General features: G+C 40.1%; 1 protein-coding gene across 1 annotated transcript in view; it reads right to left on the bottom strand.

Moving 5' to 3' along the window:
- SPG11 (SPG11 vesicle trafficking associated, spatacsin) overlaps positions 1–26,025 on the bottom strand; it is a 57,338-nt gene that overhangs the window by 24,237 nt on the left and 7,076 nt on the right. Inside the window, exons 6-21 of the mRNA XM_026648415.1 lie at positions 21,973–22,118; positions 20,956–21,088; positions 20,394–20,549; positions 18,567–18,745; positions 18,143–18,319; positions 16,093–16,164; positions 15,445–15,572; positions 12,432–12,610; positions 11,658–11,868; positions 10,937–11,140; positions 9,629–9,735; positions 8,837–8,982; positions 6,639–6,800; positions 4,499–4,565; positions 3,008–3,173; positions 258–463 (exon numbers count right to left, since the gene is read on the bottom strand). Coding sequence (XP_026504200.1) covers positions 258–463; positions 3,008–3,173; positions 4,499–4,565; positions 6,639–6,800; positions 8,837–8,982; positions 9,629–9,735; positions 10,937–11,140; positions 11,658–11,868; positions 12,432–12,610; positions 15,445–15,572; positions 16,093–16,164; positions 18,143–18,319; positions 18,567–18,745; positions 20,394–20,549; positions 20,956–21,088; positions 21,973–22,118 — 2,439 coding nt within the window. The remainder of the gene's footprint in view (positions 1–257; positions 464–3,007; positions 3,174–4,498; positions 4,566–6,638; positions 6,801–8,836; positions 8,983–9,628; positions 9,736–10,936; positions 11,141–11,657; positions 11,869–12,431; positions 12,611–15,444; positions 15,573–16,092; positions 16,165–18,142; positions 18,320–18,566; positions 18,746–20,393; positions 20,550–20,955; positions 21,089–21,972; positions 22,119–26,025) is intronic.

Genomic DNA, 26,025 nt, shown 5'->3' with positions numbered 1-26,025 from the left:
TTCCAGCCGCCCCTTTGGCACACAGACCCTTTACTATTTTATCAGTAGGCTGAGTCTGGATTAACCATGGGATTACCCCTCCACAGATTAGTGAAAAATGGGTATGTAAGAATGGCAAAGCTCTTGACCCCTTAAAGGAAGGGGGCTCCTCCTACATTCCTTGGACATTATTCAGGCTGGGCACATAACTGCCTTCATCCTCTGATAGCGATTTTATACTGCTCAATAATTATAAAATATGCAAAAGTATACTCTACCCATAGATTCTCTTATTAAATTGTGTTGAGACTCTTCATTTCTAGACTTGACGTTCCAAATTATATTTGCAACTTTAATATCAACCCGAAGTTTAAGGCTGTCAAGACCAAGTAACTCTAGAAAACAAATACACGCTGCTCCTATTGAAGGTATATAAAAGAAAGAAAGAGCTAGAGCGTAGGCTTCATTCCCTGCTTGCTGAATCCTAAAACAAAGGAAACGTTAAAGTCAATTCAGTAGAAATTATGACTGAAATTTCAAAACACAGTAATTCACAATATAAACTAATACCTACAATTGCTGAAAAATACAATCAACTGAATTTGGAATAAGTTTAATTGTGCTGGAAATACGTTAACTGCCTAGGGCAAATGTGGACCTGAATATAGGAAAGAGAATAAAACATCCCACATGAAAAATGTTAAATGGACATACCTTAAAATTGGGCCAGAATTTGCAATTTGTTTCAATAAGCTTTTATAAAACCTTGAAGCCAAAGAAAATGATTTCATAATTTAGAAAAATGATTCTGATATGTAGGCAATGTTATTAGTGACAATGCAACCAGGGCATGCTCAGAATGGCACCTGAATACTCCCACTGAATATTTGGAATGTACTTTATTTCAAATACTGAGTGATAAAAGTTTCATTTGTTACCTACAGAGTGTGGGTGGGTTGACAGATAAGGGGGTGAGATTTTTCTTGTAGTCCTGTAGCCACCAAGTATCTTATGGTCATTACTATGGTAATATATATGCACATATATACATACAGAAACTCACGTATGTACTTATGTGCATATAAATTACCATAGTAATTAGCATAATAATGTAGGATACTTGGAGGCTATAGGACTATAAGAAAAATCTCACCATCTATTTAAAGACCCCACATTAATGCCTCTTTGGCTTTGCCCAGGTGAAATGTAACAACAGAATTACTTTGATGTTATAATCTAGCAAATGGAGTGACTGCAATACTTTCCAACAGTGAACAGGGAGTCAAATGCTACAGTCTTACACAGGACTGGAATTACCAAGAGCACAGAAAAATGTATGATTTAAATATTAGTACTTTAAAGCTTTAACTCTCTAGAAAAACTTTCTACACCAGCAGGTTGGTAGTAAAGTAAACACTTGTCATGGGATGAGCTTTCCTTTATTTACATAAATTAAATTTGTGCAGTCAAAGTTAGGAATGAAGAGCATTACATTGCTATCAACCTCAGGCAGGGTTTTCTTCTTGAAAAATGACCTGAACTCCAGCATAAAAGTACATTCTCTCTATAGAGAAAAGATGCCCCTTCTTTGAACAGTCTCCCAGTAATGTTGCTCTTTCAGTTCAGGCACTAGGAGAAAACAGCTCCAGGTCCTTGTACCATAAAAAGTGAGTGAATATATGAATGTTTATATATTATCAAAACCCCATCCACACTAAAAGTGACACAGTCAAATTAGACACACTTCTGTCTGATGATGTGTAATAACCTACTAAGGTTACAAGCAACACCGAAAATTACTATACCAAAGAGCTCAGAGAAGAAATAATAATCTATTTCCCCAAAGTGTTTAGTTTGTACAGTTGGCAGCAATTCCCTTATAGACATTTTCACTGTTTCCCCTCATATAGTCGGTGAAGTTACCTTTTTGCTTATGTTTCACACAGCAACAGAAGATGGAGACCCAAAGGCAGGTGTACTAAGTGTAACTACTTTTAACTTTTTGAAGTTTATTAGATTTCAGATTGATGGTGTCATTTTCACACTAATTAATACAAATAAAATGCCATATATATATATACCCTGAAGATGAAAAAAAGCAACTTTTCCTATTGTTTTGGTTAATGTACTTTAAGACTGATTTCTTATTTGTATGTCAGATTCTGGGATTGCATTTTATACACCTCCACCCCGATATAACGCGACCCGATATAACACGAATTCGGATATAATATGGTAAAGCAGCGCTCTGGCGCGGGGGGGCGGGGGCGCTGCGCACTCCGGCGGATCAAAGCAAGTTCGATATAACACGGTTTCACCTATAACGCGGTAAGATCTTTTGGCTCCCAAGGACAGCGTTATATCGGGGTAGAGGTGTATTTAGCTAAATAACTTCTATAAATTAAAAGTGAGATTAAATTCACACTTGATTTACGTTTTCTTTAGTTTAAATAGGGAAATGGAAATTAATACAGTTAGTGAAGGAACGGATAAGGAAAGAAAAAAATAACAGGCATTTTCCCTTTATCTAATATTAATTTTCAAGTCTAGGCCCAATCCTGCAATCATTAACATGAGTACTCCACTCAGGTAAAACAGACTTGGCATATGTATGAAGAAACTAGATGCCCTTTGTTTCCAAGAGCAGACTTTATATATTAATCACACACCCAACAACCTATTAACCAAAGGCAATCCTTTCTATATTCCGCCCCTTGTATACTAACTCATACAAACACTCTGTATCCCAATTTACTTACATAAAGCAATTTTCAAAAATCAACTTCCTTGGGCCTAAAACTCCACCATCCAACTACTTAATCTATACTTTTCATTTTCACCATTCTTTACTTTTTTTGTTTTTAAAATGATTTTTGTAGTGAACATCTAGATGTGATGCAAAATAAATGACATTTCAAAATAAAAAGCTGCGAGTATTTCTAGCAGGACATTCCTGCTTCTCATTTTAATTTTTTCCTAGCATGCCTCTATACAGTCACATGGCAACTATTACTTTTTAAATACTCACAGCTGCTTTGGGGATTTGCTCTTTGCTAATTGCTGGACCAAAAAGGTACCAAAAGCAAATGATGGGCGTCCATGGTGCAAGTAGTAGGAAAAATCCAGTCGTTCCATTATGGCATACTTGTTTACCAAATCAGGGGACGAGAAATGAGGGAGGTCACTTGAGATGTCTGGAAAGAATGTCACAGTGTTTCTTAATTGCATAAAGGTCTGATTTAAAAATTGGGAGATATCTTTTAGCTACCAACAACTTCTATGGAAGAGGAAACCAACTACCACACTAGCTCTGCTTTAAATTGTTAAACTTCCCAGTACCATTCAAATTCTAATTCTGGTTCCAGTACAACTGGAACTCTGACACTGACTTTTATTTAAATTGCCATGGGCAGGTCACTTAAGTAAACTGAGACAAGGAGGCTCTCGCTGTCAGAGGGAACATATTACTTATCTAATTCACAGAAGAAGATTATTGTTTTATAAAACACTTCTTGTGAAAAAAGCTCCACTAATATTCAGATATTCCCCATTCTATCTTGCAGAAACTAAGTGCTGTAGCCAAACCCAATAACACCATTGTAAACAACCATTTTAAAACAAAACCTTTAGAAAAATATAAGAAATCTTTTTATACAAAGGAATACCTATTGAAAAGAGTAATTTATTGGGCAATTCTATTGTGGAGAAAGGAATATGTTAACTTGAAATGGCATGATATGAGATGTTGTTGTAGGGTAAATGTTGTCAACCAAAATTGTTAAGTGTTGTTATAGGGGTATGTCGTTGAAGACCGAAAGAGCACATGTCACTGGTGCACAAAGACACAAAGTCTCAGACTCCTGGATGGAAGCTTCACCCCAACTGCATGTTCAGAACTTTGGGGGTTTTAAATTTGATGGGTCGTCATTTGGCTCCTGAGTAGAGAGGGAGGGAGCAGGATCACACAGGGGGTTGGATAGCTAGACTGTGTTCTGGGTGGGAAGCACTGCTGGGCTCTTATAAATCCAGGCATTCCCTCTGGGAATAAGAAGGTCAAAGGTGCTGGAACTAGGGGTGCTGCAGCACCCCCTGACTTGAAGTGGTTTCCATCATATCACAGGGTTTACAGTTCGGTTCAATGACTCTCAGCACCGCCACTATACAAATTGTTCCAGCAGCCTTGCAGAAGGTTGCTGAAAGCTATTGTTATGATTATGTTATGTTTACTCTGGTCAAATAAAAGTTTAGTGGTTTTTGAAACCCAGGGTCAGAGGTGTAGTCAATTGGTGGGTTCTGAAGAGCTCCGGAAGACCTTCAAAATAGAATTAGGGAAAGCAGCCAGGATATTCACAGGCAAGTGTCCTGAGAGGAAAGTTAGAGGGTTGTCCTAGCACCTCAGAGAATCGGGGTTGAACAAGGTGTGTGCTCAGCAAGGGGGAAATTGTGACATCCACTGAAAAGTACTTCATTCAAAGTTCGCAGCCTAAACACAAATATTTTACATTTTAAAATTAATTACCTGCTATGGCAAGAGTATTTGACGACTGCCAGCCAAATAATTTAGTGGGATCAAAAGGCGCTAATGACTGAAAAATTAAAAACAAAATATATTCAGAGAAACTGTTCAAAGCACTATGATTTTAAAGCCAACTAGAACAAAAAAATACATCAGATATCTACAACTGTTGATAGTGAAGTGCTTGCTCATGCTGCAGTAACAAATATCTTGGGCAACTCTTTCTGAGAAGCCCATATTTTCAACTCATATGAGACCTGATTGTGACTGCAACTTTAAGCACATACTTAAGTGGGAAAGCATTGCTTTGCTGAATGGTAGCCTTAGTGCGGCTAATACTTTTCTAGTAGTTACTAGTCCAGTAGACTATTCCCAGCTATTAGGGGGTCATCTCGTCACCCGCCTAACTTACACCAAGGAGATCTACCAACAAGGAGCTTTCATATGATTGTCTGTATGGGGTCCCTCCATTTTCACCCATCCTTTCATTCTAGGTCTCAATCTCCTTCCTCCCCCACTTAATTTAAAAAATAACTCTCATTTTCAGTGATAGTTGATAACCTGCCTATTGAAACCACTAATAACATAATCCTAGAACTGCCAGATCTCATTGGAGCCTGGGATTGCAGCATATGTGAAAAATCAGGCTGCTTATTTAGGTGCCTAAATATAGATTCAGGTGCTTAACTTCAGGCACCCACTGTCTAAAATCTTGGCCTAAAACCTTAGTGTCAGTCCCAGGATTTGCAAGGAGTAAAATATAACAGTATATTATTCTATGTTCATTTGTGAAAGCAGGCCAGCCTAGGAGACATTGAAGAGTAGTCGAGACTTTGTCCATAAATGATCGGGTTTGAGCCTTTACATACAACATTTTAAAAGTATCTATAAAATTACAATAGGGATGCTTTAATACAAGTGTCATAATTTTTGTTCTGATGAAGTGTATACTCCACGCTGGCAGCGAAAGGGATAACAGGAGCCTGGGGGTTCGATTAGCCCACTTGGTGGCACAAGGTGGGAGGGGTAGCTCAGTGGTTTGAGCATTGGCCTGCTAAACCCAGGGTTGTGAGCTCAGTCCTTGAGGGGGCCACTTAGGGATTTAGGACAAATCAGTACTTGGTCCTGCTAGTGAGGGCAGGGGGCTGGACTCGATGACCTTTCAGGGTCCCTTCCAGTTCTGTGAGATAGGTATATATCTCCATATATAACAAGAACCAATTCATTATCAGATGCAGTTAAGGAGGAAGTAGGTGTTGTTCATACAGGGAGCAGCTCAGAGCAGTGAGAGGGAGCTGGGAGACAGGAAGTTGGGGGAGAGTAGGCCTTGAGATCCTCTCCTGAGGCAAAGGGCCAGGAGAGGCACTGGGAACCCACAGGGGAGGAGCAAACTCCAGCAGTAAGCCTTGACAAAAGGGCAGATGCCAGGGAGTCGGGTTTACAGAGGAAAGAGAGAGAGAGAGAGACACACACACACACACACACACACAGCCTTGTGAGAGGCAGACAGGAGCTGGGCCTCCAGGGTAAAAGCCCTAGGAGGCATCACTCAGTACAAGAGCCAGAAAGGGCTCCGCTGAGTCTGGGAAGGGGCGAATAACCTGTAGAGGAGTGATCTCAGGAAGGGGCTGAGGAAAAGGGCCTAGAGACAGGCTCAGTAGTTCAGGGAGCTGCCATGGAGTATGAGGAAGCTGAGCCTGGAACCTAGAGAAAAGGGAAGGCCTGGGTTACTTTACCGACCATTGAAAAACGTGGTGAAAGCCTCTGGTGATAAAAAGCGTAAGGACCACTGAGCCCAGAGCTGGGCTGAAGACCTGGTGTACAGACACTGGACTACTGTTTTGTGGGACTCTTGTTACCCAGATGCGATAGGACTGGACCTGTCTGGAGGGACGAGTCACAAGAAGAAGCAGACCACTGCAAGAATGGAGCACCCTCAGCAGGGGGCATGAGAGGAGAAGCACCTGCTATGCCACGCCTAGTCATGAGGGGGTGCACCAGCCAGCAAGTCACTCCTTCACACTTGTAATAAATTGAGATGGGAACACATACTTTCAAACTGTCTGTAGCTCAAAATGGAACTTCTCTGAAATTCTTATGCTCAATTTGCTATGCAGCTTAATTTACACTGCATTATATATACCTGCATAAGATGGTAGAGTGAGATATCAGGTGGCAAAATTCCATGTGACGTGTTCTGCGGAAAGAGAGCAGCTTTGAGTTTGGGGTAAGGAGTCAATGCCATTTTTAACAGCTGTGGATCCACCTTCTTCAGAGGCTTTTCAGTATCTTCATTCTGAAGAACCTAGATTGAGAGGAAATAAGAACAGAACATTTCACTAATAAAAAAAAGTTACTGTACATGGGCATGATCCTGCATTCTTTGTACACCTGAAACTGAAGACCCCAAACTACCTTATCTACCTCAAATCAATAGAAATATATTGGGTGTTCAAGAAATGCAAGACAGGGCACTAGATGTTGAATTTGTTGCAAAACTTTCATGATTTACAGTCCAGAAAAATATCCAAGGATATCTCTGAGAATTATTCTAAAAACACCACTTTCAGCAATCACTGCACTATTATACATAGACAAACAACTAAACTGTTTGTATTAAATGAAGTCACATCTGAAACATGAAGCAGTATATTTAATAAAAAGATATTAAACATGCTTATATTTTAAGTCTTTACAAAACAATAAACCAATAAGCACAATATTTTCTGTTACGTGCCATGATTCGTAACTTGACAAACAATTGAAAAGTGGAAGCGGAATCCCACCTATTCACAGCAAAATACCATACCAGCTAAGTCACACATATTCCCACTAACCGTTTAGTCAGAGCACAGACTTTGTGTTACAAAGTCAGAGGTTTTGACTAAGTGAAACAAAGGGCACATATTTTGACATGTACAACAAACTTTTCTATGATATAAAGTATAAGTGTGGAAAATAACCCTGTCAATATCTATTAACTACAGCTACTTTAAAAAAAATATATAGGAAAAAAAATAGAAACACATTTTACCACCCTAAGAGCCAATCCTAATGGCTTCTGTACTTCATTGTTATCTACACCTAAAACATGACCACTTAAAAAAAAGGTATTATACTCATCAGTAGCATTATGTTGAAACTTAGAGTAACCTTTAATCAATTTTTCATTATTTAGTGAAACATCCTACTCCAAAGGAATACTCTCATCTCTCTGAAAGGAAGTAATGTGGTTGCATTTGTGTATTTCTTTGTATTGAGTTGAGACAACATCCCATTTTGTTTTCATAATCTATGTAAAAAGAGACCAGGATTATCACACCCGTGTCACTCTGAAGCCGAAATGTCTGAGTCAGCGTGATATAACAGAAGCAGTTACAAGCATGGTTGAGACCTTTCTGTTCAGAATATCACCAGGCTCTGTGATAGCTCACACAGCTCAGTGGTTTGAGCATTGGCCTGCTGAACCCAGGGTTGTGAGTTCAATCCTTGAGGGGGCCACTTACGGATCTGGGGCAAAAATCAGTGCTTGGTCCTGCTAGTGAAAGCAGGGGGTGGACTCGATGACCTTTCAAGGTCCCTTCCAGCTCTATGAGATAGGGATATCTCAATATATTATTATTTTTTTATATTATCACTTGGATTTGTGATCTGTTATTGTCCAAATTAAGTTCTCATTTTGATTTTACAAATTACACCCGCACGTTATACAGATACAGTAAGACAGGTATCTATGCCATGCCAGGAGTCCTAGACCATTGTGATATTAGAGATAACTCAACCAATTACCTTACTCTACATCTAATTTGCATGCAACAATTTCATTGGTTGTGAGGGAGACTGTACGGATAGTGGATTACTCAGCCCGTCTGTGTGCCCAACTGCCACCCACACAAATCAGCAGAGATCTAGCACAACAATACAACACAGCAGCATATGCAATAACCCTAGACATAGCCCCTTACCACAGCATACATCCCTGATTTGCCACCCACACAACTGTCCCAGCACAACTCAACCCACACACAAATCAACAACTACCCACACAACACAGCCAGCACACACAATAACCCCAATCATCACTCTGAAGCCTATGGAAATGAAGCAATGGAAACAGCTACAAGCCGGCTGAGAGCTCTTTGTTTAGAACATTACCTGTTCAATCATCATGGGATTTGCAGTTTGTTACCATCCCCAACTTTTTAAGTTCTCAACCATTTTCAGCCTTTTAAACACACGTGACTTTACGAATTACACCCCTGTGACAGCACGGGCTTTCAGCTCCTAGTTACAGGAGTAAGTTTCCAGAAATAGCTGACATATTTGTTATATATTAAGTACCTGATCTATACCGCCAGGTGCACACATTGTGGTTGCAAGCGCTAAAAGTGTATGTCCTTCCAACAGCATGCTGCTCACGCTAGCTTGATTACTAGGAATCAAGATCTGAGCATTTGCAAGACTAGCCTGAAATATCATCTTTGGATCTGGAAAAAGAGAAAAGTGAGATTTTTCTTCTCCAAAAAAACAATTAAATTATTCATATTTTAAAATTGATTCAGGATTAAGAAAAAGTACTTTATTAAACTCATGCAGATGGCACACTATATAGATGGGCAGACATGATCCTAAAACCCCTCCAACGTATTGACAATGTTCCTATTGAGCTTAAATAGGAATTCAGCCTATAGAAAGAGGATGGGAATTAGGTCCCATATTTTTACAATGCATTACAGAGCAATTCTTTATCCTATAGTGTACATATTTTCTGAAATAATAAATGCAAGCTTCATTCAAGAGTTATTAATTTGTTAAGCAATGATGATATGCTTGGCCCTGTAAAAGATGAATGGGATTTCCAAAGTATCTAAATGACTTAAGAGCAAAAGTCCCCTTGACTTTCAGGGACATTGATTAAAAACCATCCTGGCGAGGGGACCATATAATCTATGACACTGATAAGCCAGCACATGCCAGAAAACCCAGAGGAGGCGTTAGCTGTAAATGTATTGCTGTGTGCGCTGTTTCTGTTCAGACTTTTACTAACTAAGGCAATCATCGCTGCCTCCAGCTGACATTACACAAGATAAGTTCATCCAAAGAACGTGCAATGAATGAAAGTTGGAATCCTACCTCTTGGGTTACTGGCAACCCCTCGACACTGCACTAGAAATTCAAACCAGGGGTGAGCCTCGTGCAATTCCTTTTTATCCAAAATAGGACAATTCGAAGGAGTTAAACTGAAAACAAGGCGAGAACAGTAGCATAATGAAAATATAAAATGCATTAATAAAAAGCACCAATGTACAATCACCGTCCTCTTCTCTAAACAGTTACTATGTTGCACTCTTTGGGTCAGGCATTTCTAAAAGAACTAAATCTACGGACTCTCTCACTTGTTTTAACAACCATTCCCTCTAGGGGTACGTCTAGACTCAGAGCAGGGGTGTAACTCCCAGCCTGAGGAGACATACCTGCTGAGTTCTCAGTGAGCTGGCACACTGAGAACAGGCTGTAGCCACAGTGGCACGAGCAGCAGAAAGGGCTTGCTGCCCCAAGACATGCCTGTCCGAGGTGATTATTTGGAGCAGCTCTCACTACTCGTGCCACCGTGACTACATTATTTTTAGAGCACTAAGTAGATGAGAGTTACACCTCCCAGACCAAAGAGTGGACGTATCCTAACAACGACTGCTGGGGAATTTTCATTCTGCTAGGACAGGACAGAACAGTAATCTCAACAAATACGATCTGCTTCAAACTACTATTTACTCCTTAGCCAGAGGGGCTGGGAGCTGGGAATGGTTCTTAAAGCAAATACATTTTCTCTTCTCCCAGAACCTTAACTAGTTCTGATTTAGATGTAATCTTGCAATGAATTTAGCAGCCAACGTGCGTCAAGAGTTTGGCCATACCTGAACCTGATCCAGACCGGTTGTTGTTTATAATAAAATAAATAAAATAAATAAATAAATAAATAGCACTAACTCACTATTAAGATCAAATTATTTAAATCATTGCTCTGTTTCAAATGGTCACAATTATAATGCTTCCCCTTAAATCCCAAATGGTTTGAAAACAGTTGCCATCAAGGATGACACAAAGGAAACTAACATCAGATGGCAAGAGGAACTCAAGAAGTTCAGTGTTAAACTCCGGATTACATTTGAGAGCCAAACCTGCAATTACAACGGCAAGCCATTACAGTGCTAGTTATGGGACAAAGCTCAGTATCTCTCGCTCTCCAAACTTTTCACCGAGTCAGCACTGTACTGACTCTAACCACCTTTAAACAGTCCTTCCCAAACAGTGAGGACCTAAGTTGCACTGGAAAATTCTTATCCCGACTATTTAAACTGTATTTTACCAGCTTCCATTTTTATAAAGATCTGCATATAAAACATTTTTTTTATACTGATGAATAAATCCAAGTACTTGTACCTGTAATAGTCTAAATATGTGTACAGCAGATGCTGCAGACTACGTTCTAAACAATACAGGATGAAATGGGCATGGAAATCCAAACCACTCGCAGTATTGTATTTTGGAACAGGATGTGGATTTTGCATCACTCCTCCAATGTGGATCAATCTTAGGAGGAGGAGTTCAAAGTCTTCTTGTTCAGATGGGACAAAAATTCCATTTCTAGCAAGAAAAAGAGAAACCACACGCTTTTAAATTAAGCAGTTGTCTCAGCTGAAGAGGTCTTCACTGAATGGCTAAATAAGAGATCTTCTGCTGACACTGAATTATTTTACTGCAGAAGTGAACATAACATGCAAAAGTACATTTCCTTACGATGCACTATATATTAGTTTAACTGATAGAGTTCACTGTGAAAAAGTGGAAGAGAAAGAAAGATTACATTTATGGATTTGTGGCAGCTAAAATAGGTAGTAGAAACTGTTGTGCATGAGAGCTAAGGGCCGATCGTGAATTTTCTTATGCCTCTAAGACTTCTATTACATTTAATGGGAGTTTTGGGCATGCGAAGAATCCTGGACTGAGCCCACACTTTGTAAATGGTTAAATCTATTTAAATAAAAATACCACATCATTAAAATTAAATGTATATCTAAGATTTTACACACATACATTTCTCCATCAGATTCTGGTTCTCCAGAAAAGGTAAACTTAGTATTAACACAGTGAGGACACATACCTAGCCAGCTTGTCTAATATTTCATTTCTCATATAGCTACTGCATAATGTATTTTGGTCAATAACATCTGGTGTCAGAGAAGGCCAGTTAGCCTGTTGAAATGAGGTATGACTATGTGGCTGGGATTCTTCAATCCATGAGCAAATGTTAAGCCAATCATGCTGGGATGTCAGATACATCCAAAGAACCTCAGGATTACAGGACTTGAATTCTGTGTTTAAAAAAAAAAAGAAAACCACACACACAACTTTAGGGTAACAGTGAATCCCTTTATAGTCACATATGTACACCTTGTGAATGGATACAAGGTTTCTTCCTTTGCTAATACAATGCTAAATTAAATACACTGTCATAACTAGTTAGAACTTTATGGTGGAAAAACAAAATGCTCCAATATAATAAGTTTTCTGGAACAAAAAACATCATGCAAGTCATTCACAATCTAATAAATTCTTTTGAGAAGTCCTTTTTAGCTAGCCTCTTTCCTCTCTTCCCCAAAGCATCAGAGGATAGACTGACTTTCTTGCCCACATTCTGAAGGCTGGTTCAGATGAATTTCACAATTTATCTGAGTTTTTTCTCCCAAAACACAAATTAGCCTTTCCTCATACTGGAACTGCGAAAATAAAGTGAACCTGACTCTGAGCCTCCCTTTTGCTCATCCTGAACTCACCACATCTATGCTCCACCAGCCCAAATGCAATTCAATGCTACAAAGGCACCTTTAGTTTTCAATGTTTAATTTCTTCAACTCCGTAGGCCTGGAATACTTGCCTTCATGTGATCTTTTGGGAAGAAGAATCATTTCCTGAATATGCTGATCCCACCACTGACCCCAGTTTAACATAATTCTGTGCCCCCTGTTGTGAATCTGAGGTTTGTCACAAGTCAAGAATGTATCCAAAACAGCTGTGTGACTGGACAGATCTTGTTCTTTTTTCCAATTCCTGAAACTGGCAGAAATATTTACCCATTAAGATGTTTTACTAAACTTCTTACAAACTGTAGTTCACAATATTGATACATTTAACAAATTCATTAACTCTTTGTTATTTATAATTGTTAGTGGTGCTTTACAAGGGATACCAACAAGATCTGTATCTTCAAAAAGATTTGGGGAATGCTTATAATGTACTAGTATCTTCAGAACAAATGAATGTAATGGGGGAGGAGCTACTTAATTGCTAGGCACAGTAGTAAATATTCAATGCTGTAAAAACTGAACTGAGATCACATGCACTGTAATAAGCGTGCTTTATAATGAATATGATATTAATAAAGCCTCTTAGCGTGTTCTCATTTCAAAGTTCTGTGGTTTGCAATATTATAGAACACTCACAGCGTTGAAACAAAAATGATTCACCTGAACAGCAACACTAATATTTAGGGAATGTGTGTTCCAGCCTACCATTAAGGAACTATCATGAGAGAAGATAAAAATTAAGAACCAGATTGTGAACCCCATAATGTTCTACTTTTTCATAAAATACTTGAATAGTCATTTTTGGGGCAGAGTGAGGATGATTCTATAAGCCCAATGATTAGGGCTCTCACCTGAGATGGGGAGACCTGGTTTCAAGTCCCTGCTCCAGAGCAGGGATTCAGATCTGGGTTTCCCACTTCCCAGGTAAATGCCTTAACCACTGGGCTAACAATTACACACGGGCACAAGCACTACCACCGCCTCAGGTTTGTGAATCTAGCTCTTCATGGCCTTTGCTTTTCTTAAAAATGCTCAAAATATTTTGTTCAACCCAAAAATGAAGTTTTATTTTTCTGACTCTTTCGATGTGCCAAAAATGTAGTTTTGGTTCATCCTGAACTGAATAATTTAAAAAAAAAATCTTTTTCAGAACTGCCAGCAAACCGAAAAGTCAGTTATTCACACTGCACTAGCTCTAGTAAAGGGTTCTAGCTCTAGTAAAGGGTTCACCATGTGATTCCAACATTGGTAGGGCACCTTTGTTTGTACTGGCTGGTGCCACACCTCTCCCGTGAGTGCTGCAAACAGCAGGATTACAGGTAACGGCAGAACCATTGGTTTTAGTACAAGACATAGATGGATAAATGTTTCGCCACACACAAAGACATTCACCGAATGTTACAGCTTACAGAACTCTCATTAGAGGTTAACAATGGAAGAGTCCTATTAAGTCACTGAGCTCATCTCTCTGCCAGTGCAGGATTGTTCCACATGGTAGTTACCCACAGAAGTAAAATAACCAAAAGCCAAAACACTTTTTTTAAATTAACTGCCATCTATTGTGCCTCAAGCAATGAATAAAGAAATACCATAATGTAAGCAATGCATCTAGTAGGCCTTAACATGTCATTAGTTTGGTTTCATATACCTAGTTTATCAATAGGATAAATTTCATAGATCCCAAGGCCAGAAGAGATCACTGCAATCATCTAATTTGGCCTCCTGCATAAGATAGGCCATAGAACTTCCCCCAAATGATCCATAGAGCAGATCTTTTAGGAAAACATCCAATTCTTAATTGAAAAATTGCTGGTGATGCAGAATCCTCTATGACCCTGGGTAAATTGTTCCAATGGTTGATTACCCTCATTGTTAAAAATGTACACCTTGTTTCTACTCAATTTGTTTAGCTTCCACTTCTAGCCATTAGATCATATTATATCTTTGTCTGCTGGACCTAAAAGTTCATTTTCAAATATTTTTTCTCCATGTAAGTACTCATCCCTTAACCTGATCTTTAAGCTAAACAGACCTTGATCATTATAAGGCAGGTTTTCTAATTATTTAATTGTTCTCGTGGCTCCTCTCCGAATTCTCTACAGTTTATCAACATCCTTCTTGAATTGTTGACACCAGAACTGGACTCAGCAGTGGTCACACCAGTGCCAAACAAAGGTCAATTAATCTCTCTACTCCTACTCGAGATTCCCATTTATGCATCTAAGGATCGCATTAGTCTTTTTTTTCCCCCCGCCACTAGCAGCATAAGCCACTGTTTTATTTACAGTAGTGGTGACATAAAAAGGCCTCCACTAATTTGACAGTAAGAAGTAGGCCTGGCAGAATTTTTTTTTTTAAATAATTGACAGATAATATCAATGTTCATATATTTAAGGGATTTTTTTTTAGATTTTTATTCATTTAAATTTTCACAGTTACCAAAAGCTATGGAGGAGCCAGACAATTATTTAATGACAGTAGATGCTGAGATTCAAAAAAAGCTTTACAAACCACTAAAAATACAAACGGTCAACATCACGTCACAATATCCACAGTAAGTATCCTTAAATCAACAAATCATACCTATTTTTACTATTCGCTTGCTAGTCCATTTGTAACAAGCCTAATTCCAAAGTCTAAATCACTGGATTGTGACTCTAAGAAGTTCTCAGGCAAAGAAAGAAAATGCGGCTTATCGGTAAATTTCTATTATGATCGATGGAAATATTTTTTGTTGGTTTGTGTATACAGCAAAATCAACATTTACTGATATTTGCCCATTAAAAAAATCGTATCCTTCTAAGACTAATAATAGATCGAGAGTAGTCTGCAAAGATTTTACACTAAGTTCATGATAAGTGTCCTGTCCATGAAGAAAATAATCAGCTTCCAGATCTCTTAAAAACACTTCACACTATGTAACAGGAACCCCATGACACTGTAGTTGGAGAATTACAAAAGTCCACATTTGTTAGCACAGCAAAACCTATAGAATACACGTCTCAGATTGCCATTGTTCTTAGCATATTAAAAACTGCATTGATGTTGTTCATTTAAGATAAAAAGGCAATTAAACCATGTTACCTGGAAAGAGGCTGAATCTCTTTATTGTCTTGGAAGGATCCTGAATAAAAGTTTTCAACCTGATGCACAAAGTCTATCACTGTCTTCTCTTTTTCAGAAAAATAGTTTTCTTCTTGCAACACTTTCACCTTTGAGTAAAATTAAAATACTACCTTTGATCACAAATATATTTCGCAAATTATTGTCATGACATAAAAAAGAACGTAATCTTTTTGCTGACTTCTTTGATAATAAAACATTAAGACAGAAGTGATCCAGGGGGAAGGAACCTGAGGATCTGTGAGTGCAGTGTGTAACAGACTGTGGGTGAAATCCTGGCCCTACTGAAGTCAATATGAGAGTTTTGACAGTGACTTCAGTGGGGTCAGAATTTCATCCTGTGTATAAAGTCATGCAAGAAATACACCTGGGACAGGATAACCTGTCACTTCAACCAATTTTAACTTCAACTGCAGATGGCAAAAAAAAAAAAAAAAAAAAGGCAAAGACAAAGCTAAGACAAGTGCCTGGTTGCAGGGGGCACAATAGAGTTTGTATCCGATGGGTTTTGGAATAGCAAAGAGTGTGTATTCTACATACAGATGTACAAAACGTTAACTGTTCTGTGCAACTGATAATGTAAGTCAGAAAAGCCTTTTCTCCACTTACCAACAAGTTACGTATGTTTTTATCAATAGTGTAGAAACATATCTTGTGCAACTGCTCTTTCACATCAAAACCCTATAAAAAAAATCAGATTTCCATTACAGATCATACAGTGTAATACAAATTCTATATGTAGAAGTAGTTTTCATCACTCAAGAAAGAGCACATATTTTCTTTCATAAGCACAGCATCTTCAGTATGTGCATCATAATATTTCCCTCCACAAATCAGAAGAGAGAGAATTCAGTACTTCCATTCCCCTAGTCTGCATATAGCCAACAGAAGTACTGCAAATGCCCTGGGGCCTGTTTGATCTCTCTAATCCCTTTGGATATAAAATTTATAGCCAGCTGTTAGTGTTCAAGTCCAGAAAATGCACGCCCCTCTGTATACTAAGCATGGGTATACTGAACTCAAAACATAAGGCAATAAGTAGAGAAAGTTTTTATGCCATAATATTCTGTTAGCAGTTTCTCTCACTAATCACTAATGGGTAATGCCCCCCCCCCCACACACACACACACACCCCTGTGGAATTCGGAGGCAGGCCACTGTTGGTGCTGGAGACATCAGGGCTAAACCCTACTCTTCATCTCAGGCCATGAGAAAAGTTCTTCCAAAGGTGGAGAAACCCTCCACCAATTGATTATTATTATGACAAAACCTTGATCTATTAATTAAACTTAAAGCAATTACATGTCTAAATAAGTCTCCCTTTAGAGAAAAACTTTAATTGGTTACAAATTATATTCCAATCATTTTCCAGAATACAGGAGGGCGGGGGGTGACAAGTAGAATGAAGAGAAAAGTTGCTAACAAACATTTTTATTCTGCTGCACAACTTCTATCCTCATTCATCACTAATGAGAAGTAGCAAGCAATGAATCACAGAAGTAGGGGGGAAAGGATAAGCAGAGTTATAATTATTATGGTAGAATAATAGGTAGAAATGGAAGATCCTCCCATTTAAAGCAAGCGCATTATAATTTAAGGAATAATGTGGGAAACATTCTGTTGATAAAATTTTACTTGGGGAGAAAAAAATCTAAACAAAGCTTTTCAATAAGGTTGAAACAGAATGTTTTAGTTTTCTGTTTTGAAACTACTTCATTTAGAATTTTTTATACATTTTATATCAGATAAAATAAAAATTAACAATAGTGGACCACCTCTGAATTCCACAGATGGAGTGGCATTAAACGTTAGTCTTGAATGAGAAGAGAAGCTGTGAAGCAGAAAGACAATCAAGATACCTAGATAATGTAAAAATGATTAAATTGCATTGGGACAAAGTCATCTCCTACGAGAACACTCTCTAATCCCATTCCTGAAATGCTTTAGCTTGCTAAATGTCTGTCCCTCCGAAGAGTTCTTATGCATTTCACTTCTCTAGAAAGTCTTTTAGGGGCTCTAAGACTAAAAACCCACAAGGAAACCAGTAAGAGTCAAGAAAAAATTAGGATAAGCCGCTTCCTTTCCCTCTTCTGCCAGGAGAGTTCTACCCAGCTTCTTGATATGACATCCAGATTGAAAAAAGTTATTACACTGGCAACTTTCACTTCTTTGTAGATGCATTTTAGACTTGAAGGTCTAGGGGGTTTTTTTGTTTTGTTTTTTTTACTCAGACAAAACAGACGCTGAAAGAGCAAGGAAAATATAAAGAAAAACATTTTACTTCTCTTCTATACAAACCTAGTAGCAGCATACTGTATCTAAACACTGCAGGCAGAAAGCTAGATTAACTGTATTTAACAAGCTATTAACAACTCCTCATTACTCAATTGAAAGAATTGTCTTTATATTCTTTCCTAGCCATTATATCTGCCATAACGCATTCACAGCATATTACATAAGAGTTTTGAAGGAATGTTAGTGGACAATTTTTCCTACAAATAATGTTCATTAGACTATTTAATATTCAAAATAAGTGTTGTGTAATCATAACAGCTGTGGGAAGCTAAGAAAAAACCCACTTCTAATGTACATTTGTTTGTTTTTTAGCCATAAGGAAATTCTTTCAGATTTATCAATATTTTAATCACACATCACTCACCATATTCCTTATGAGTTCTGAGGCCTCTTTGACATTGCCCTTTAGAAGACTGTCATAAACAAGTTCAAAACCTATTTGAATCAGCTCTTGAAGACTCTGTGCAGGGTTCTGATTCACTCGGAAGAATGTCTGAGCCTCTGGTATTCTGTTGTTTAAAATGGCCTCAAAAATAACTTGCTAAAAGAAAAAAAAGAAAGAAAACAAAAAAATTTCTACAGATCTGTTCTCCAATAGAAATTGCAGGCTACGCTGCTTATGATCCTTTGCTCTTTGTTTTGAGCAATTATTTGAATAGCAAATATAAACCAAGTTTATTTAATTTTTGTTTATTTTTTCAGTAGTTTGAAGATAACTCCATGCTGATCATTTCCTTTAATACATTTCATGGGAATTTAATATCCCCAAACTGATTATTTGTTTTTACCTCCGGAGTGAGTGTTTCCCACATTTGGCTTTGTTCTGTTCTGGGAATGTCTTCATCAAGATCACATCTTATATTTATGAGATTTCTCTGCTTTCGAGGAAACTTTATCATAAATGTTCTAAGTTCAATAATGTAGGTAGTTAAAATATCCACACATTTCTGCAAGCACTCATCGAGTTCTGTAGGGGACAACAATGGGCCACTTTAATAAAAATGAACACTACAGCACTAACCCTTATAGCTCATTAAAGTTTAGCATTTATCTCTGATCTCAATGATCACAAAGCACACTGGTACAAACCGAGACCCCAACCTGTGTGGGCAAGCCCATGATATCAGTGATGCTCCACAAACGCCCACTTGCATTGATTTGACTGCAGGATCAGAGCCCTAATTTTTGACATTAAAGTTATACAGTATTCAACCAACTCTTATTTATAAAATTTACCTTTAAAATATACGAACATTTTAATATAACATTCAAGTGCTACTTAAAGTTAAGGCTACAATTTAGTCATGAGTATTTTTAGTAAATTCATTGTTAGGTCACAGGCAATAAACAAAAAGTCACGGCCCCTGACCTGTCCATGAACTATAAACACCCATAACTAAATCTTAGGTACTAGGGGGCGGGGAGCTCCAGCGGACACTGCTGCTGCTGCTCTGGGCTGGGGTGGGGTGGGGGGAACTCTGGCGGACGCTGCTGTTCCTGGCGGGGAGGTGGCCTGGGGCCCCGCTGCTGCTCCTAGGGGGCGGCCCGGGGCCCTGCCGCTACTGCTGCTCCAAGTGGGGGGCAGCCCAGGGCCCACCGCTGCTGCTGCTGCTCCAGGTTCTCAACCTTTCTCTTTCTGTGGTCCCGCCAACATGCTATAAAAACTCAATGGCCCAGCTATGCCACAACTGTTTTTCTGTATATCCACTAGATTAAAAGCCAGGTCGGTGTCAAGGGGCAGCAAGCAGGGCAATTGCCCAGAGGCACACGCAACAGGGGGCCCTGCAAAGCTAAGTTGTTTGGGTTTCGGCTTCAGCCTCAGCCCCACACGGTGGGGCTTAAGCTTCGGCTTTCTTCCCTGGGCCCCAGCAACTCTAATGCTGGCCCTGCAAAACTCCTGTAGGTTTTGGCAGACCCCCTGAAACCTGCTTGCGGCCCCCCAGGGGGCCTTAGACCCCTGGTTGAGAACCACTGTGTTGGTCCACAACAATCCTTCCAGTTGATATGGGGGTAGCATTTACAGGTTTTAAAGAGTCCTACCTTGTTCTCTTTGGCTAGAAACATCACGACAAAAGGCTTTGGAAGTGGGATTGTAAACTGGGGAGCAGGGAAGGGAAAAGTCTTCCACCCAAGAAGAAAGGAGCAGGGGAAATAAAACTTAGCTACTTTTTGGAATTCAGGATTAAGAGTTTACAGAGATATCAACTCTTATGTTACACATTGGCCCTTTTAGGGTCTGATCCTGCTTCCTTATACATGCAAATCTCCCACTAAGTTCAATGGGGGTTACACATGAGTTAGGGCTGCATGATCAGACCCCTACTGGCCTCGAGCTTGGTCAGTTATTTATCTTAGTTATTTCAGCTGACATGTGCATCTTATTCAGCCTAACTTTTCATCTCCCCCTTCCCTGTAAATATGATCTCTGATTCAATCTAATCTCCAGCCCAAGTTCATTTGTGAGAGTGAGAATCCTAAGAGTATAGTTTTGAAATGCTTAGAACCTGTGCACAGAGTTTGGGAATCTTAAAAATAAAGATGTGCTATTTAGTTCTTCCTCATGGAAACAAGGCCAGATCTGTGCTACTACATTTTATCCATGTTAGTAATCTTACCTTCTGTGTGGCTAAAAATCTCTCTGATTTGTTTGTTAAGGAAAGCCAAGGTAAGGTTTAGCAGCTGCTCAGAGAAGTGTTTACTCTGAGCTTCCAAATCATTTTCTCTGATGGCTGAGCAAAGTAAATCTAAAGCTGGCTTCAATTCTTCCACACCTATAATCATATAGGAAATTAAAACCACACACACAATAAAAGATGATGGATCACATTACATAACAAGAATTAAACTAATAGGCCAGAAAGGTAAATCACCTAAATCTTTTACACTGTGTTATTAACCCGGTCACACTTTGCAAATACACCACTTTCTTTTCACATTAAAAATGTTTAGTGTAGCACAATATTGGAACACAGCCAAGCAGCTTAAATATTGAAAGTCTTGTACAAATTTTCTCTCATTCACTTGTAGGGGACAAGCCTAGACTGAGTATTGCCATCCAAACATACACCAGAGGGCGAATAAATGAAGTGGCAATTTGACCTAACAAAAAAATAACTACCTACAAATAAAAAAGCAATTAAATTGAAATGTTAATGTTGCTTAAAATATTTGACTTACTTCTCAAGTAAAATTGGGGTGTGATATTGGTAGATTGCTCTGGTAAGGAACAGGCTGTAGTAAGATTGAAAAGATTCTCTTTGCTCTTTAAAAAGAAGTCAACTGTGTCTAGCTGACGGTTCTCCAAACCAGCCTAAAGAAAGATGCAACCATGCTGTCACAAATATTCTAAAAAGGTGCATTGGTGAATTACTGCTAATATTTTTTCTTTAAGTTCAGTGATAATAAAGTGGAAGCATATGGGACAGAAAAAATCCAAAGCAATTTAGACACAGTGTCAATTCAGCAATGAATATTATACATCTCATCAGGGTTTAAAAAATAAATAAAACTTGTCCTAGATCCAGTTCTGAATAGTCAGACACTTACTAAGGAACTAGTGTAGGTCGACAGTTTTAAAGGTCCAACATTTTACCAGCCATCAGGACTTTTAATCAATGCCCTCCTCTAAAAGATGGAACTGCAGCCTTGAAAAATTCTAGAGAGACAAGCAGTTTGTTTGTTTTGCCAGGCAAGTAAATGTTAATGTTGTGCCTGAGCTTATAAATTTTCATACTGGATCTGTAAGGCTGAAATGGTAAAAGCAAAAATCTAGTACTAGTGACTTGTGAAATATCAACTGTTAAAATCATAGGAAAGAGATAGTTGTAAACATGTTGATTTGGCAGATCAGTACAAATGCTTTCAGGACCAATATTTTTCCATGCACTCGTCCAGGGCTCTCGCCCAGGAAAAAAAATTTCACTCTCTCCACAGTATGTTAGCCTTTACTTCACATTTCCTTATTTTCTTGGATTTTTAATAACTACAATATTCTTGTACTTTGTTTTTTTACCCTTAAGTGACTGATACACACTTACACATTCTTAACCTTAACTCAACTTGTTGTGGGGTTTTTTGTTTGTTTTTTGGACTGGTAAAATCATTATTAATGATGAGAGACTAAAATAAGTTACTTACACTACTTTAAGGACATATTCTCCTGACCTATAATAGATAAACTACATTTTATTTTACCTCTAACGCATGAATGGGAATCGAACATCTTCCCCACCCATTGAGATGACAAAGAGAATCTACAATGCCAGCATTTCCATGGATTATCAGTCTATTCAAGAATTCCTCTTGAGTTAAACCAAACAGAATCAAGGAGAGTCCATGCTCTGAATAAAAGAACCAAAATGACAGTCAATATATTGTTTACATTTAATATTTTTAAAACTGGACTTTCCATCTGTGATGCCCCTTTATGCCACTGGCAAAGGGTACATCCATCACACTGTTGTCAGAATATGTAGCCAAACAACGTCCTGTAAAGTATCATATACCTGGTGACATGCGGGTCATGAATATCATTGTGTGATATATGTATGGGTGGTGTACACACAGTTATGTAGGTGTGCTGGAAATATGTTCTTAAAATAAATTGTGGAAGCAGCTGATAATTAAGTCTGTCCTAGTGAAAGGAATGTGGATTTACCTGTCTGCACAGATCAGGCCAACAGGCGGATGAGAAAACAGCATGGCTTGATTACAAGTCAAGAACAATGAAAGGATATTTGCCTCTAAGGTAAACAAAATGTTCAATCCAACTGAGAAAGCAAATTGACCAGAAGATGAAGTGGCGGCTTGGCACCTGCACCCCAAAGAACAAGCAACAGGGGAGAAAAATTTTGTCTGGCTTTACTTATCAAAGAATACATGGCAAAGATTTTCTGGACCATCAACAGATTTTCTGTTATCCATCACTTCGGGGAGGAAGGGACCAAACACCCTCTGGTTCTGTGATTGGAGGGTCCTCCTGCCTGAGGGGCTGGAGATGCTGATAGCTTGATGGAAGTGAGAAAGCTGCGTAGGCAAAGACTGTAGCTTGCTAAAGTTCAAGCGAGTTTTTGTTTTGTTTGTAACCAGACCTGTCGCCTTCTCTTGCTCAGTATCACTTAATCTATGTGCTTTGTTAATAAATGTATGCTTCGTTTTACTCTGAAGCATCTCAGTGCTGTGTATTAAAGTAAGTGGGGTCTTCAGGTAAACGAACAGGTTGGGGTGTGCACAGTCTCTTTGGAAGCAGTAGACTTGGTCATTTCTGTGGCTGTTTAGTGATAGAAGCCGGATACTGCAGACACGTCTCTGGGGAATTTGGGAACTGGGGTGCACTCAATGTCACCTGCAAGGCAAGGTCATGGCTGGCAGAGTGTAGCAGGGTGGATACCTGCTCCTGCCTGGAAGGGCCTGGGATAGCCCAGGGAGCAGGCAGAGTGAAAGCTGAGCTGATTGGGGGAAGTGGCTGCAGCTGGGGCCATGCCCCAGTCAGGCTTCAGCTGGCCTATATAAGAGGCTAGGAGCCAGGAGCTCAGTAGAGTCTCTCTCTGTCTTCAGAGAGAGAAGGGCCTGGTTGCAGGGAGCTAGACAGGGTACCTGTGGTGGAGCAGGGCTGGGGAGCTCCAGCCTGGATAGCCCCAGGCTGTGGCCTGGTAATAGGCCAATGGGTACTGGGGGTTGCAGAGGGCAGCCCAGGGGTAGGCTGAGGCAGCAGGTCCAAACCCAATCTTGCCAGTGATGAGTGGCCTATACTGCAGTCTGCCCCAGAGAGTGGGGGCTAGTTGGTGACTGGCAGTGGCCTTATCCTGAGGTGAGGTAGGGTTAGTGGGTGGGGTTCCCCTGGGAGGGGAGACCCAGCGTGTGTGGGTCTTGCCAGGGGGCAGCACCCAGAGCAAGGGGCACTGGGGTCCTGGGAGGGACACGGGGGCCAGAGCAGAGGACAAGGCGGATCACCGGCCTGCAGAGGGCGCTCCAGAGGCTGGTGAGCTAATTCCCTGGATGACCAGCAGGAGGCGCCACAGGGGTGAGTCCGGGACCCTCTACACAGAGCCTCAAGGAGTTTGCTGGTGAGACAGACAGACTGGTGTGGCAGGGAGCTGACACAGTTTAAGCGCCAGTAAAGCTCTCTCTTGCTGAGGCAGAGAGGTAATACAGCAGCTTACGGTTCTGGGCTCTCTGAGGAGAGAATGTCACACCATCATCTTTTCACACCCATCTTACTAATTTTCTTATGACTTTCAAAAGAAAACATCTCTAAACTCACAACTTAAGTATATAAACATAAAAGTTACAAGGTGATATAAATTCTCATACAAAAAAATAAGTATTTTAATCAAAACTAAAAATACATCAATTTGAGATACTTGCATGACAATCTAGTGTCCCATTCCTGAAAGAAACCCTCATGTCCAAACATAGCAAAGAAATCAGTCATAAGAAAAATCCTTATCCACTGAAATATACGATTACATGTGCTCATGTCCAGAAGAAGCAGAAGAGAACACAAGAATGTAGTTTGAGTCAGAGAATCAAGTGACACAGCAGAGGACCATTGTTTGGAAGGCATCCTGGGCAGAGTGATTTACCTATGTAAATATCCATAGAATCTGTGTTTTATGTTTGCAGTGTTGTTGTAGCAGCCTTGTTCCCAGGATATGACAGAGACAAGTTAGGAGAGGTAATATCTTTTATTGGAGCAACTTCTGTTGGTGGAAGGTACAAGCTTTTGAGCTTTCCTTCCTCCTTGTCCCTTCCATCAACAGAAGTTAGTCCAGTAAAAGATAATACCTCACCTACCTTCTCTCTCCTGGTACTAAGTCAGAACGGTTCACAGATTCAGATGAAAAAAACAATCACTGGATTAAGGTCAAATTCAGATATTCAAAACATAAGATTCTCCAGCAGATAAAAGAATGCATTTAACAAACTAGTTAATACGATAAAAAGCAACAGAGGGTCCTGTGGTACCTTTAAGACTAACAGAAGTATTGGGAGCATAAGCTTTCGTGGGTAAGAACCTCACTTCTTCAGATGCAATTACTTGCATCTGAAGAAGTGAGGTTCTTACCCTGCTCCCAGGGCCGGCTCTAGGCACCAGCCAAACAAGCTGGTGCTTGGGGCGGCACATTTTTAGGGGCGGCATGGCCGGCGCCAGAATGCCGCCCCTAAAAATGTGCTGCGGCCGCCCTAGCTCACCTCCGCTGCTGCTACCTGGGAGGGAAGGGGAGATCCCGAGCGGCCGCGGCGCGTGAAACAGCCGTTTCGCGCGCCACTGCTCCCCCTCCCTCTCAGACTTGAGAGCCTGGGAGGGAGGGGGAGGAGCGGCGCCCGCGCCGCGGCCACTCGGAGTCTCCCCCTCCCTCCCAGGGTCTCAAACCTGGGAGGGAGGGGGGGAGATCCCGAGCGGCCGCGGCGCACGAAACAGCTGTTTCGAGCGCCGCTGCTCCCCCTCCCTCCCAGGCTTGAGAGCCTGGGGGGAGGAGGCAGGGCTGGGGATTTGGGGAAGGGGCGGAGTTGAGGCGAGGCGGGGCGGGGGGGCCGGCCAAAATTGTTTTTGCCTTGGGCGGCAAAAATCCTAGAGTCGGCCCTGCCTGCTCCCAATACTTCTGTTAGTCTTAAAGGTGCCACAGGACCCTCTGTTGCTTTTTACAGATTCAGACTAACATGGCTACCCCTCTGATAGTTAATACGATGTACACTATACTAAGAATATCAGCTAGTAGACAGATTCAGGTTTCATAATGAAGATCCATGGAGGCAAGGAAACTCACTAAGCATGGAGCTTGCGTGTGTGACCTATGAGGAAAGCCTGAACTACCTGCTTGTGCAGCAACTACAAAAGGCCCGTTCCTAGATCAAAAGAGGCTGCCACTTGCTCACTTTGCAGCAAAAGTAAAAACATCCACGCTAGGGGTAACATAAGGAGAAACTAAGGGAAAATACAGGGGAAACAAAGCAGTCAAAAAAGAAAGGAAAAACGCACTGAACAGAGAGACCCCAATCTGATTAAGATTCAGGGTAACAGGCCATGAGTAGGTTGCCAATCCTCCAGGATTGGCCTGGAGTCTCCCGGAATCGGCACTGATCTCCCGGAGACCACTGAAAGCAATCCAGGAGATTTTAATAGGATATTTTAAGAAAATGACATTACGTCATGTGGGGGGGGGGGGGGAGAGGGAGAAATCTCCCGGAATAGCTTCAGTCACAGTTGGCAACCCTAGCCATGAGGAAGGGCCCACGTTTTATGGG

This window comes from Terrapene carolina, unplaced genomic scaffold, assembly GCF_002925995.2.
Source record: "Terrapene carolina triunguis isolate 2854851 unplaced genomic scaffold, T_m_triunguis-2.0 Scaffold67, whole genome shotgun sequence".
NCBI lineage: Eukaryota > Metazoa > Chordata > Testudines > Emydidae > Terrapene > Terrapene triunguis.
The sequence above is the reverse complement of the archived record's forward strand: the minus strand, read 5'-3'. Positions and strand labels throughout refer to the sequence as shown.